At 34.5% G+C, this 14,384-nt stretch overlaps 1 protein-coding gene across 8 annotated transcripts in view; it reads left to right on the top strand.

The window, feature by feature from the left end:
* Window positions 1-14,384, top strand: part of HACE1 (HECT domain and ankyrin repeat containing E3 ubiquitin protein ligase 1) — a 115,734-nt gene that overhangs the window by 45,638 nt on the left and 55,712 nt on the right. For all 8 annotated transcript variants that reach the window (XM_082730529.1, XM_082730532.1, XM_082730534.1 and 5 more), the window contains 3 exons: window positions 489-590; window positions 1,653-1,759; window positions 7,895-8,045. In XM_082730529.1, coding sequence (XP_082586655.1) covers window positions 489-590; window positions 1,653-1,759; window positions 7,895-8,045 — 360 coding nt within the window. The remainder of the gene's footprint in view (window positions 1-488; window positions 591-1,652; window positions 1,760-7,894; window positions 8,046-14,384) is intronic.

Here is a 14,384-nt window from a genome sequence, read left to right on the forward strand (position 1 = left end):
GCATGCCCAGAGAGGGCATGGAAGCTCTGTGTCCCTTCCCACATACCTTACCCTGTGCATCTCTTCCATTTGGCTGTTCCTGAGTTGTATCCTTTATAATAAAAGTTTTCCTGAATTCTGTGAGCTGTTATCAAACAGCAAATAGCAGATTATCAAATCTGAAGGGGGGTTTATGGGAACTCCCGACTTATAGCTGGTTAGTTGCAAGTATGGGTGGCCTGGACTTGTGAATGGTTTCTAAAGTGGGGGCACTTTCATGAGGCTGAGCTTCTAACCTGTGTAGTCTGTGTTAACTCTGGATAGTTAGTGTCAGAATTGAATTAAATTGTATTACACTTAAGTTGGTGTCCACAGAGAGCTGGAGAATTACTTGTGTGGAAAACCCACACATTTAGTATCAGACTGGTATGTAGAGGAAATAAGTTTTTCATTAGGAACATTTTTTTAAACCTAGATAATTTTAGTTTTTTTCCTATTTTTTTTTAAAGGGTGGCTATGGAGAGACTTGTGAAGTATTAATTCAGTATCACCCTAGGCTTTTCCAGACAATTATTCAAATGACACAGAATGAAGATCTCCGAGAAAACATGGTAATGTAGTTGTGCTAGTCACTTGTAAATGAACAAGATTTGTTCATGTTTAGCATATGTGGTGTTTTAAAATGTGCTTAGTGATTTTAGTATTACAGATATTTTAATGATTCAAATTTGCTTATTTGCATTATAGGAAAGTATAAATTATATATATAAACTTTGTGCTAATATTTAACCCTATGAGTCTTCTGCCATCTGGGTCTTTGTTTTGTTTTGTTTTTGAAGATTTTATTTATTTGGGGCACCTGGGTGGCTCAGGCGTTAAGCATCTGCCTTCAGGTCAGGTCATAATCCCAGGGTTCTGGGATCAAGCCCGGAGCTGGGCTTCCCGCTCTACAAGAAGCCTGCTTCTTCCTCTCTCACTGCCCCTGCTTGTGTTCCCTCTCTTGCTGTGTCTCTCTCTGTCAAATAAATAAATAAAATCTTTAAAAAAAAAAAGATTGTTATTTATTTATGTATTTGAGTGTATACATATGCATGGTGGGGGCAGGGGGGGAGGGTGAGGGAAAGAATCTCAAGCAGAGTCCACACTGAGCCCAGAGCCAACCTGGGGCTTAATCCCACAACCCTGAGATCATGATCTGAGCCGAAACCAAGGGTCAGATGCTTAACCAACTGAACCACTCAGGTGGCCCTGGGTCTTTGGTTTTTGCTTAAAATAATTTGAATTTTCCACATAGGTAGGGGAAAATAATCTAAAGAGGAGTATCCTATCATTGGTAATCACTGGTTTATTGAGCTCTCTTTTGTAATAGCTTTACTCTGAAAAATTACTGAGTTTAAACTACTCATATTTTATAAATTTGGAATTAAGTTTTTGTAAATGAACTTGGTGATTTCTATTTGCATTTTTTTATTGCTTTTTTACTGGGTGATTTTGAAAAGATTTTATGTCATCTCTATAGTAGCTTTTGAATTTATTCAAGGCAAAATAACTGTAAAGGACTTGATTTCAGCTCATTGGCTTTGGGATACTTTTTAAACTAATAGGTATGTAATTTCTTGATGAAGTTTAATGGATTATTGTATAATCACATTTTTTATTTGTAAAAAATTTAGTTACGGCAAGTTCTGGAACATTTGTCTCAGCAAAGTGAAAGCCAGTACCTAAAGATTCTAACAAGCCTTGCTGAAGTTGCCACAACAAATGGGCATAAACTGCTTAGGTAGGTGTTTCAAAGTATAAGTGAATCAATAGGTAACAGTATCTGTCAGCTTTGTCCTCTTTCAGGCTTTTCTGGGAATAGTTTATTCTGTTGGATGTTTTTGTCAGTGCTAAGATGTCCTAAAAATTTGCTGACTTACATTTTAAAGGACCAGGGCAATCAGCTATTACTGGGAGATTTTAGTCTCTCTAGAGAGACTGAAAATAGAGACTTACTTAAGTGGATTTGGACAGGTGTCTAAAATTTTTATAAAATGATAGATTAGTCATCTAAGTAATACGTACATGAAGAATAATCAAGAAAGTTTAGGAGTGTTTTTTTTGTTTGTTTTTATCCTTCCCCCAAGAAAATAGTTTAGGAGTGTTGATTACTAATTTATAGAACTCTGTATATGGGCTGCTGTTCAGCCTGTATACCCTCATGTCCCTTATAAAATTTTTGCCCTAAACTGTCCCCTTCCATTCAGTTCTTTATTCTTTCCAGAAGACGCTATGGTTTTAATGGTTCATTGCTATATCCATGGAGATCATATCATGCCTTTATATTACTTGCGTTTATATGTATTGTATTTTCCTGCAACTATACTTCACTGTATATGGTTAGCTACCCCAATTAGGAATAAAAAGTCCGAATTAGGAATAAACAGCCATTTAAGGGCACCTGGGTGGCTCAGTTGGTTAAGCATCTGACTTTTGATTTCAGCTCAGGTTGTGATATCAGCATTGTGAGATCGAGCCCTGTGTCAGTCTCCATGCTCTGTGTGTAGTCCACTTCAGATTCCCACTCTTCTTCTCCCTCTGCTTTTCACCCCCACTTGTGCGCACACACACATATTCTTTCTTTCAAATAAATCTTAAAAAAGGAGTAAAAATAAACTAAAAATCTAAAAAAAAAATCATTTAGAAATAGTAAATGTATTTTTTCTTGGCTTATAAATTTGGCCCACTTCTATTTGGATGCTTTCCCCTTAGCAGTTTTCTTTTCACTTCTCTTAATACACTGACAATCTTAGAATAGGTTTTGGTCTTCTCTCATCTCTGTGGTTGCAACTGGAGTTTCTTCCTTCCAACTCCATGCTTTTTCTAGAAATTGGCTACATTGTTGATTCCATTATGATAGCTGTTTGTTTCTGTCTTCCTTTGGGCTTCAGACCTACTTCAGACTAGAATCACACTCTGTACTGTTTATTTAGAAGGATCTTTGCTAGGCCCCTTACCCTTCATGATACCAAGGTCACCCCCTTGTGTTCTTTTATCCATTAAGTCTTTCTTCAACATTTCTAGTACTGTACAATTTACTAATTTTTTAAATTCAGTTTCTACCTCTGAGACTGCTTAGGTTCTGTTTATGGAATTCATTGAATTTCAGCTTTACATAATTCTCTTATTTAGTCAGTTCTATTAATCCATTTATTTGATCAGGATTTTCTATAGTTCAGACATACTAAATAAAGACTTGGCTTGGGGTTTAAGGTTGGTTTAGGTTTAAATCCAGATATCACTATTTACTGTAACAAGTAAATTATTAACTGTAGCAAGTAACAGTTTTGAGTTTCCCTTTATTATCTACCCATATATCTAATACATGTTTCTGAGTGCCTACTATTCACCAGACCATCTGGTAGGTGATTATAAATAAAACAGATAAGATCTCTCCCTAAATTTAATTTACAATCAGTCAGGATTTTGTTTCCTTGTTGGAAAATGGTATTAAATATCTTCTTAATGAATTGTTGTAAAAATACAATGTTAAGGTACTATAAAGTGCCAGGCATGTTGTCTGGTACATAATAGAGATGATGATGATGATTATATAAATGGAAAATTGCCAGAGATAATAATTATGATTATTATAAATACTCTACATTTCTCCCCCCCCCCCAAGATTTATTTATTTATTTGAGAGACGCAGAGAGAACACAGGTGGGGGAAAGGGACAGAGGGAGAAGACAGCTCCCCACTGAGCAGGGAGCCTGACGCAGGGCTCGATCCCAGGACCTAAAGGCAGATGCTTAACCAACTGAATCTCCCAGGCGCCCCCAGTACTCCACATTTCTTACATTAGAAAACTTAACCTGTTTTTTTCTTTTTAAATCTTTGTCCTACTTTTTGCTTTTCTACAGTAATGAGAAAGCCCATGTTTTTCTGTATTTATGTTTTTAAGTTTACCTTTAACACTTATTAACCAGGCAGTAAGCTAAGGAACATTCAAATATATTATTTCATTTAAACCTCACAGTAAGTTATTTCCATTTGACATAGAAGAAAGCTTAAGTTTAACCATTTACCAAGCTAATACATAGAAGAGCCAGGATTCCTGGTCTCCGATTATTGGTTACAATCTAGCTCTTAAAAGTAACAGGGAGATTAGTGGAATAGAAGTAGAGTGGGAAGAAGGGAGCCCTGATCATAACAGGTTTTAAAACTGTTTTGCCAACCTGTACTGCCTCACCACTTACAGTGCTACTTTTCATATGCTTTATGAAATCTGTTAATTATGGCCATTTAGAGGGCTCTGAGTATCTTTTTCTTGAGGTTGATAGTGAGTATTGGTTATTAGTATTTTATTAGAATTTATTGTATTGTTTACTATTTTGGGAAATCCTGTGTTTCTCCTTCACTCTTAGACTTCTACCCTGCTGACCAGATATGTGGGTTTTTTTATTCCCCACACCAAGAAATTTTTTTAGACATCAGCTGCTGTACAGTTTAACTCAGCTTTGACAATTGTCCATCCAGAGATACATTAGATCTCACAGGTTAAGAGTTCATTCCTACAAGACTGTTCCCACTTTCAGATGCCAGTTGCAAGTAGTAGGTCCTCAGGTTACCCACACCTGTCTGACTTCACTTCGTTTCAGAGGTTCTCATGACCTCCTTCCTCTTAGATTCAGAAGCTCCCTGAACCCCAGTTTTTTTGGCTTTTTGTGGAGGCTTTATCTTGTAGGCATGTTGGTCATTAACTGCATTTTCAGGCCCTCTCCCCTTTTTGGAGAATGTGGGGTGATGCTGGAAATTCCAAGCTTCTAATCATGGCTTCATCTTTCTCATGACCAGCCTTCATTCAGGAGCCCGCTAAGAGTCACCTCAGTAGAACAAAAGACACTGCTGTTACCCAGGAAATTATAAGGGATTTAGGAACTCTATGTCAGGAAATGGGTCGAAGACCAAATATTAGAACAAAAGATGCTCCTAGTGCTCTTATCACTTAGGAAATTATGCGGGTTTTAGGAACTCTACCAGCAACCAGGAACAGAGACTAATATATATATTTTCTATTATCTCACAACTGCCAGTATAGAGTCTTAAGAGGATCTCAAATACGAATTACTCCCCTCTGCCAGGTTATGTTTCATGGCACTTTTGCAAAATTGTCTCCCTTTTGTTTACTCATTTGTGAGTCATTTTATGTTTCTTAACCCACAATGTGATATAATTTTGGCTACATACTTTAATAGAAATTTTAATTAAGGAAACTGATTCAAATATGTATTTAGTGACAACTGAGATGTTATTTAGCTTACTTTTGAGAAAATTGATAGCCTTTTGTCTAAATGATTCTAGGAATATTTACTAAAGATAAATACTGAAGGCCCTTTTGCATATAATGTGTTTCACTAATTAAGTGAGTTATCTTGCGTTCAGTGTACTTATGATTAAAGATAAAGATAGTTATCAGTGTGCAAATGAAGAGAGAAAGTATAGCTCTTTGCTTAGTGAAACACTGAATGAAAGTATACTCATATAAACCAAAGATATTGATAGGGCTTTGCATTAGGAAACTAATGTTAAAACTTTTATATTAAGATACCACATGGCTTGGGAGGAAATTATCATTTTATGATCAAATGGAGAAGGATATGATGAAGTTTGGATTTTATGATCTTTTTATTTAATACTAAAGAGATACTTCACGGTTGTAGATTGAAAAATAACATTTTTTAGATCAGGTGAATCAGCTTGGAAAGAAGTTTAAACTGGGTACAGTAAATAAAATTATTAGACTATTAATAGTATACTCAGATTCCACTGTGTAAGAAAATACTTTTTTTTTTTTTAAGATTTTATTTATTTATTTGACAGATAGAGATCACAGGTAGGCAGAGAGGCAGGCAGAGAGATGGGGAAAGCAGGCTCCCCACTGAGTCGAGAGCCCAGGGTGGGGCTCTATCCCAGGACCCTGAGATCATGACCTGAGCTGAAGGCAGAGGCTTAACCCACTGAGCCACCCAGGCACCCCAAGAAAATACTTCTTAAGATAACTCATGATGTATTTCCTAGATTGGATACTTAAATCTTTATATATATGATAATTTTGCAGAGGAAAGTCAGATTCACCTCTTTCTCATGGAAGAATTTGAGAGTCATCATAGTTAACTTTTCCGAAGTCATGACACAAAGAAGGAGATAGTTTCAGCCAAACTACATTTCTATTTTGTCAGTCTCAACAATCTTAGGATATAAAATTAGAACACTTCATAAAGACAAATATGTAAAACTCAGTACAAGCTAAAGTAGTAATTCTGTACACATTTGATTCAAAGTTACTAAAACAAAGAGTTTGGCTAATGTGATAGAGCTGTCCCAGTTCAATACAGTATGGGGAGCAGTAACTGTTACATTTTACTAATAACACTTGTAACTAATAGTTCATTTTTATTGACTTTTTAACAATTTAATAATTCTTAGAGTGAAAAACAATATGAATATTGAAGTAAAAATGTCAGAAAATTTGGGGTTCACATGTCACCAGGGTAGAAAATACCCTCTATTTGGCACTTATCACATTCGAAGACTTAGAAGTAGGCACTTGCTATTTCCATATTATTGTGGAATGATGTGTGTTTGACGTACAATGTTATATTGGTTTCAGATGTACAACATACATAGTGACTCAACAATTCTTTATGTTAGTGCTCATCATAAATATAGTCACATATGTATGTCACCATACAATGTTATTACAGTATTATTGAGTATATTCCCTATACTGTACTTTTCATCTCCTTGACTTATTTTTATAACTGGCAGTTTATACTTTCTAATCCCTTTTATCTATTTTGCTCATCTTCCCATCCACCTAATCCTTAACTTTTTTTTTAATGTTAAAGGATACCTAAAAATATAGAGGAAAATTTTAGTGATCTGGGTAAAAATACACTTAGGGGAAGATGGGGTAAACTTTGATAATTAATATATATGCAAAGACAGTCATACCATTCTGCCCAAAAGTTTATGTAGCTCTTTATTCTGCTTTTGTGCAACTCTGTAATACAAGATAACTGATGTTAGAGATTTCAAAATAAAGCCACTCCCTGAACAACAGCAAATTTTTTTTTTTAAGATCTGTCATTAGATTCAGTACAGATTTAGCCTAACTCCTGCTACGGTTTCTTTGTGGAAGGGTAGTTCATTGATATTTGTGATGATGAACAATCCCCAGATATTATAAAATTCTGAAGTGCTTTTTGATTTATCAAAGAAGGTTTATATTATATTCAATATTGTGTTAATTGGTTTTGAGGTTTTTTTTCAGGGATGTATATCCTGTATTTATGTAGAGTCCTAACACTACCCATTTTGTAGAGAACCATGCTTGCTGATAGTAACTTTAAGATTATTCAATTTGTAAATTTTCTACTGTATGTGAACAATTGGTTACTATTCTGGGGAGAGATGTGAAAATCCTGTTATGGATAGAAGAGTAGAAGGTTCAGCTTCTGCAGCTGATTTATGGGTTGACTTAAGAGCATAACATTTCTATCATTGTTTCTCTGTGAAATGTTCTCAGAGTTCTAAGACTCAGTGTAATTTACATATATATTTTGAAAGTGAGAGTTTGAGATTGCCTTAAGTTGGTGCCCCAAGCAATTGTTTTACAGTGGTGCTTTTTTTCATATTTTTATGCTTTGATAATTAGTTTTATTCTTGTTGCTTAAACATTAATAATTCATTCATATGCAATTCAAATAATGTGTAGCAATTTCCTATTAAAACATTCCAACCCTGTCATGGTAGGAATTTTGCTAGTTGTATTAGGAAACCCATGGTCAATGTGATAAAACAGTCTTAAGTAATTTAAAATGTAATTTTTATTGTCCACCTAACCTGTTCATATTTTAATTTTTATTTTCAGCCTGTCTAGTAATTATGATGCTCAAATGAAGAGCCTTTTAAGGATTGTGAGGATATTTTGTCATGTCTTTCGAATTGGTCCATCCTCTCCCAGTAATGGAATCGATTTGGGCTACAATGGGAATAAAACTCCAAGAAGCCAGGTGTTCAAGGTCAGAAAAGTACATAATATTGTTAGGAGATAATTGAAAAAGAGATGAATTTGATAAAGCTTGCAGTCATTAGTCGGAAATATCACAAACTAAGTTTATTTATTTTTTACCACTTTCTAAGTTAGGCACACCTTTTTCCTTTAATTTCTGTCTAATCAACAGCAATCTTAAGTGGTGAGTTTTCTATATTTTTCTTACAAATAACATTTTAATTCCATTAGTGTTGTATTCTAAAGGGTAAAGATATTTATTATTTAAATCTACATTTTTATTGGATTACAGGTTTTAAATGTGACAATATGCAACCATCATGCTTTTTTTTAAAAAAATTCTTACTCAGAAGGAAAGAAAATATCTAGTTTTCTTTTTTTTTCTTGTGTCCTTTTTTTTTTTTTAAAGTTTTTATGTTAATTCCAGTTAGTTAACATATGGTGTTAGTGTTAGTTTCAGGTATGCAGTATAGTGATTCAACAGTTCCATACATTACCCGGTGCTCCTCATGACAAGTGCACTCCTTAATTCCCATTACCTGTTTAACCCATCCCCTCACCCACCTCCCCTCTGAAAGTATCTAGTTTCTGTTTAGAGGTTATTATCATATGTCTGTGTATGTTTTTTTGAAGTAAGATTACTTTCATTTCCTGCGTTTACTGCCAGTTCTTGAGATCATGTCAAGGAAAAATCATTGAGATATTTTCTCTCTCTCTCTCTCTCTCTTTTTCTTTCTTTAAGATTTTATTAATTTGAGAGGCAGCTGGGTGGTTCAGTGGGTTAAAGCCTCTGCCTTCTGCTCAGGTCATGATCCCAGGGTCCTGGGATAGAGCCCCGCATTGGGCTCTCTTCTCAGCAGGAAGCCTGCTTCCCCCCTTCTCTCTGTCTGCCTCTCTGCATACCTGTGATCTCTGTCTGTCAAATAAATAAATAAAATCTTAAAAAGATTTTATTAATTTGAGAGAGAAAGAGAGCATAGGTGGCTGGTGGTAGTGGTGAGAGGGCAGAGGGAGAGGGGGAGGCAGGCTTCCCATTAAGCAGAGAGCCCGATGTGGGACTCCATCCCAGGACCCCGAGATCATGACCAGAGCCAAAGACAGTTGCTTAACTGAGACACCCAGGCATCCCATATTTTCTTAAAATATTTTGTATTGCTTCAGCTGCTTCCTGTAAGACCCAAGACCATGTTGCTATCCAAATTAAATTACAATTTTATGAATTAAGCAAAATGAACATGGCTGTAATTCTCTTGGTGGGGCTTTTTTGTGGCATTATATTTTTAAATAACTCAGATGTTGGACAAATGTGTAACTTTATAACTGTTTTCATGTTATTTTTTTAAAGGCAATTTTCTTAAGAGATTTTCATAGTATAAAATTTGCTTTTTGGTTCACCAAGGCTTATATTTCTTTAGTCTTTTGAGTACAAATATAGGTTATCAATCTAAAAAGTGATATAAATATTTTAAAGAGTCAGTTCCTCAAAAACTAGTTATGATTGACAGCTTTACTGTTTGTAAAATCTGTAGTAAAACTAATGACTTATGCTAAATGATTTTTTTCTTACATGGAAATTTTTTTTACAGACATTTAATAACTGCTTTGTTAGCATTGTGACACTAGTAGGTTCTTTAATAATCTAAAATGGGTATGATAGGCTGCTTCACTGTTTTTTAAAGAATTAATGTCGGAAAGAATTTTTAGCTGTGTGTGTGTGTTCATGTATGTGAGAGAGAGGGTATTTCTTATTTTCCCTTTTTTTCTTTTTTTCCCCTATTGTGCCACCTCCTGGAAGGAGTCAGTTATACATCTTCTTGTAGTTCAGATTTTGGCTTTTCACATACTACTACTTCTTCAACAGTAGTTTGGAGTGATAACTTACTGTCTTTGCAAAATTTGAATCTAATCATTGAGCCACTGTTTTGTCATTGTTGTTTTAAGTGAGCTTTATTGCTTAAACATTCGCATTATATGCAGTTGTTCTTAATGTATTCTGGTATGGCCAGTGCTGTTAGTTCCTGAATCTAGGCTTGATTTGATTTTCTGTTTATTATTTCTGCTTACCTATAATGATGAATAGAAAATCAATTGAGGTGTAGATAATCACTATTATCCAAATCGCATGTGGATTATATTCACTATTGTCTGATTTTTTTGTTGTTAAATTTTAAGTCAGCCATGTGTTTGCTAATATCAGAAAATAAGTAGTGTGTTAATTCATAGCCTCTGTATAGGAATTAAATGCTTGATTTAAAATAGATAGTTTATAGATAGATAGATAGTTTTCTATTTATCCCATCAGTACAGGTATAACAGAGTAGAAAAGGGTGTCACTGGTTTTCTTTGAACTTTTCTTTAATGAAATCTAAACTCTGTTTTGATTGTCATATACCAGTGAAGTATATAATAAAAAAGTTATTTTTTTCTATTTTATTTCACTTGCTAGTGTCTTCTTTTTTCTTAAGTTACTGTTTTCTGCATCATTGATAACTGCTTTGCCTCTGACCACTTTTTCTCTTAAATTTTGACCTTTCACTTTGTAAAATGTTTTTATTACAAAACTCACCTATTTTTTTAAACATTAGGTGTTACTATTAAAAACTTATAGTCTCTTTCATATAATTTTATGAATTAAATGTAGACTGAAGGATGAGAAAATGATGTCTTCCAACTTACAAGGATAAAAAATAGAAACTGTATTGTCATCTATTTATATAAAGTCTTCTGTTCATTGTGGGGTGATTTACAGTTGTAAAGATCATAACCATTTCCTGAGTTCCTGCAGTGCTAGACTGGATATACCATTTTAATTTTTACCACATTTTTGTCTAAGGTAGCAATTGATCTTTACTTTCCATTTCATTAACTAGGTATCCTAACATGTCACTTTATTGTTAGGATTAACTAATGGGTTTTCCATTAAGAATGAGTGGGTTTATAGGCCATTTGGTTTTAGGAGGTGAAATTGTTTAACATCCTGTTATTAGTTTTCTGACTTATCTTAGAAATTCTTTAAGTTAATCTTAACACTTAGCTATTTTTTTTCAGTGTGAAGAGATTTTTATCTAGTGCCTTGGAAACTTTGGGGTATCTGAATGATAAGGTAGTTATGAATATTGAAGCAGTGTGAGCATGGAGTAGACAATTTAGGCTTCCTGAATCTTAATATGCGGGGTGATGTGTGTGTGTGTGTGTGTGTGTGTGTAGTAAGATGTGACTATTAATGCTTTGTAGAGTTATAATTGGTAAAATTTGGAAGCCAGGAAAGATTGAGAAACTTCTAAATTTAAAATCTTAATCTTTTGAGTTATAACATTTGACATTATCAAATTGAGACTAGTTAGACTAACAGAAAACTTCAAGATACTATTAAAGAATGTAAGTTACTAATACTTTCCTGTCAAATTTGTGTCTCACTTTGGCAGATGGATCTTAAATTTTTAAAAATTGTCCAAGTCTGAGATTATATGTTATGGTTTTGAAATAGATCTTAAAATGTTTTGAGAACTATGTGTGGTTATCATAACATTGTTACTATGTGTATAATATATTTCTGTAGTGAAGACCATTCAGTAATATGAAATGAAGCACTATTTCACAGTGCCAAGATGCCTACTAATGGCTTCTATAGTCATTGACTCATTTCTTTCTTTTTTTTGTTTTTCTTAAGATTTTATTTATTTATTTGACAGAGAGAGATCACAAGTAGACGGAGAGGCAGGCAGAGAGAGAGAGGGGGAAGCAGACTCCCTGCTGAGCAGAGAGCCCGATGCGGGACTCGATCCCAGGGACCTCAGATCAAGACCTGAGCTGAAGGCAGTGGCTTAACCCACTGAGCCACCCAGGCGCCCAATTGACTCATTTTCTATAGTCATTGTTTTCCGTAGTCATTGACTTATGTTTCAGAAATAGGTGATATATTTGTTGCTTTGTATCTTCTCTACAGTTTTCTATCATTATTATTTATGGATATAGAAAGCATCATAGATAAGCTTTGCAGTGGTTTATTTTTAATTTTAAAAATTTACTTTAACCCCTTTTTTAATTTGTGGCTGCTACCACAATTAGAAATTAAAATTATTTTCACAGTATTTTGGTTATTGAGGCATGAACTTTCTGAACAAACCTTCAAAGGGACACCTCTTTAGGTAAAAATACCGTGAGGTTGAAATTTAGTTTTAATGCATGTGTGAATGAAGAAAGAAAAGAGGAAAAAGCCCAAGATGACTGACTAGTTCTTTTTTTCCCCTCATTCTCTTTTTAATTTTTGCTGTGTTCCTTTACTGACAAGTCTTTCTCGAACTATCATTTTTACACAGATCTGGGTTTAAAAAATTATTTCTGGATTACCCAAAATTTGCCTTTAATTTTTACACATTGTCAGTATTTAAAGATAGGATTGCTGTTGGTTCAGGCTCAGTGCTCTCATCTGTGTGAGCAGCAGGTTATCATTTCTTGCCTTAGGCTTCATCTCTATTCAGTGTGCTGATTTTCTAGGTTTTAGCCCTTCTCATTTGGAGGCCAGTTATTCCTCTTGTCTTTTGTTTCAAGAAGTTTTAAATTACCATGTATTCTTTCTATTTTGGAAGTTCATTTTGTGATGTTAAACTGAAAGTTTCACTGACATAAGAAGTACTTTTTCATCTTTTACAGCGTGTTTAATGTTTTGCTCATGAGAAGAATTAAGACATTTTTGGTGCACCTCAGTGTTTATGGCAGCTGGCGCTTCTTGCCCTTCCTTTAAGCAGCTCAGGGATCCTGAATCTTCCAACTGCTGTGCCTAACCATGGAAAAGCCCTCTTTGTAGGGGGCAGGAGTGCTTATTTCAACCTCAGAAAGAGTATAATTAGTTTCTCACTCTGCTTACCTGTTACCTAGTCTTTACTAATTAAATATTTGTTGAATGAAGGAAGTGGGTTTTTGTTGGTGATAGCATGACTTTTTGCTTTTTCTGCTTTTTGGTTTAATATTACAATGAAGACTTAGGGTTAATTTAACTATTTTCAAGTTCAGTAAGTCAAAGATTTCCAAAAAGTGGATGTTCTGGAAACTTGAAGAAAGACTGAACATATAGCAGAGGAATTTGTTAGAAAATAATTATAAAGAATTTCCTGGAAGAATAGGTTATTTAAATATTTCCTAAACTTTCAAATGTAGTTGATGAATCTGTTTCCACTAAGTAAGATTTTAGTATTTTAATTATTATTATTTTTTTGGTTGAAATATTGTAGGCATGGCTCTTTCTGAAACACATGGTCTAATTTATAGCATTCTGTGATCCTAAAAGAAACAAAAAGTAAGAGTAACTTTTACATTCATTTGTAGAAAGGCAATTTATATTCTCAATAGGAATATTTCATACCTTGTGGCTCAGCTGGTGAAGCTTCTGCCTTTGGCTCAGGTTATGATCCTGGTGTTAATAGGAATATTTAAAATAGTGTAGAAATGAAGGAGCGTTTAACTGCTATCTTTGGCTGTCCTCCCACCCCCTACTGATAACTGTTAATTTTTATTTGGGATTAAAAATGTCCTAGCAGGTCTCCCCCCCCCCCAGTTTTATTGAGATATAACTGACCTGTAACATTGCATAAGCTTAAGGTGTACAATGTGATAATTTGATACATGTGTGTTTTGCAAAATGTTTGTCACAATAAGGTCAGTTAGCATATCCTTCACTGACATTATTTCCATTTTCCTTTGTTATGGTGAGGACATCAAAGCTTTACTCACATAGCATCTTTCAAGTAAACAGTATAGGATTGATAATTGGTCATGGTATTGTATATTGGAGCCCTGGTAACATGTCTTTTATAGTATTTCTCCTTGTTAAAAATTACTAATTATTAGGGATGATACATATATTTCATCTTCTTTAGTACTTAGTCATTTTGTAGCTTTTGTGATTACATAATATTTTGAAAGGGAAATTTTCATTTGCTGTTAATTTAAAGAAGACATTTCATTATTCTTAAGAGGCATATTTTAAATAGTATAGAAATAAGAAGTAGTTTACTCTCTCCCTCCCTTTTTCTTTTGCTAGTCAGGGGCACCTGGGTGGCTCAATCAGTTAAGCATCTGCCTTTGGCTCAGGTCATGATCCCAGGGTTCCCATCCGGCTCCCTGCTCCTTGGGGAGCCTGCTTCTCCTCCTCCTAGTCCTCTGCCTCTGCTTGTGTGCTCTCTCTCTTGTCACTCTCTCTCTCTCTCTCTTGCTCTTGCTCTTGCTCTGCTCTCTTAAAAAAAGAAAACTTAAAAAAAAATATTTGCTAGTTGGTATTTGATAGTTACTAGTTATTAGAGATGGATTTTGTGTTTTATGTGCATGAAAACTTATGCATGTTTTATGTGTG

The sequence above is a fragment of the Mustela nivalis genome (assembly GCF_964662115.1).
Source record: "Mustela nivalis genome assembly, chromosome: 5".
Classification (NCBI taxonomy): Eukaryota; Metazoa; Chordata; class Mammalia; order Carnivora; family Mustelidae; genus Mustela; species Mustela nivalis.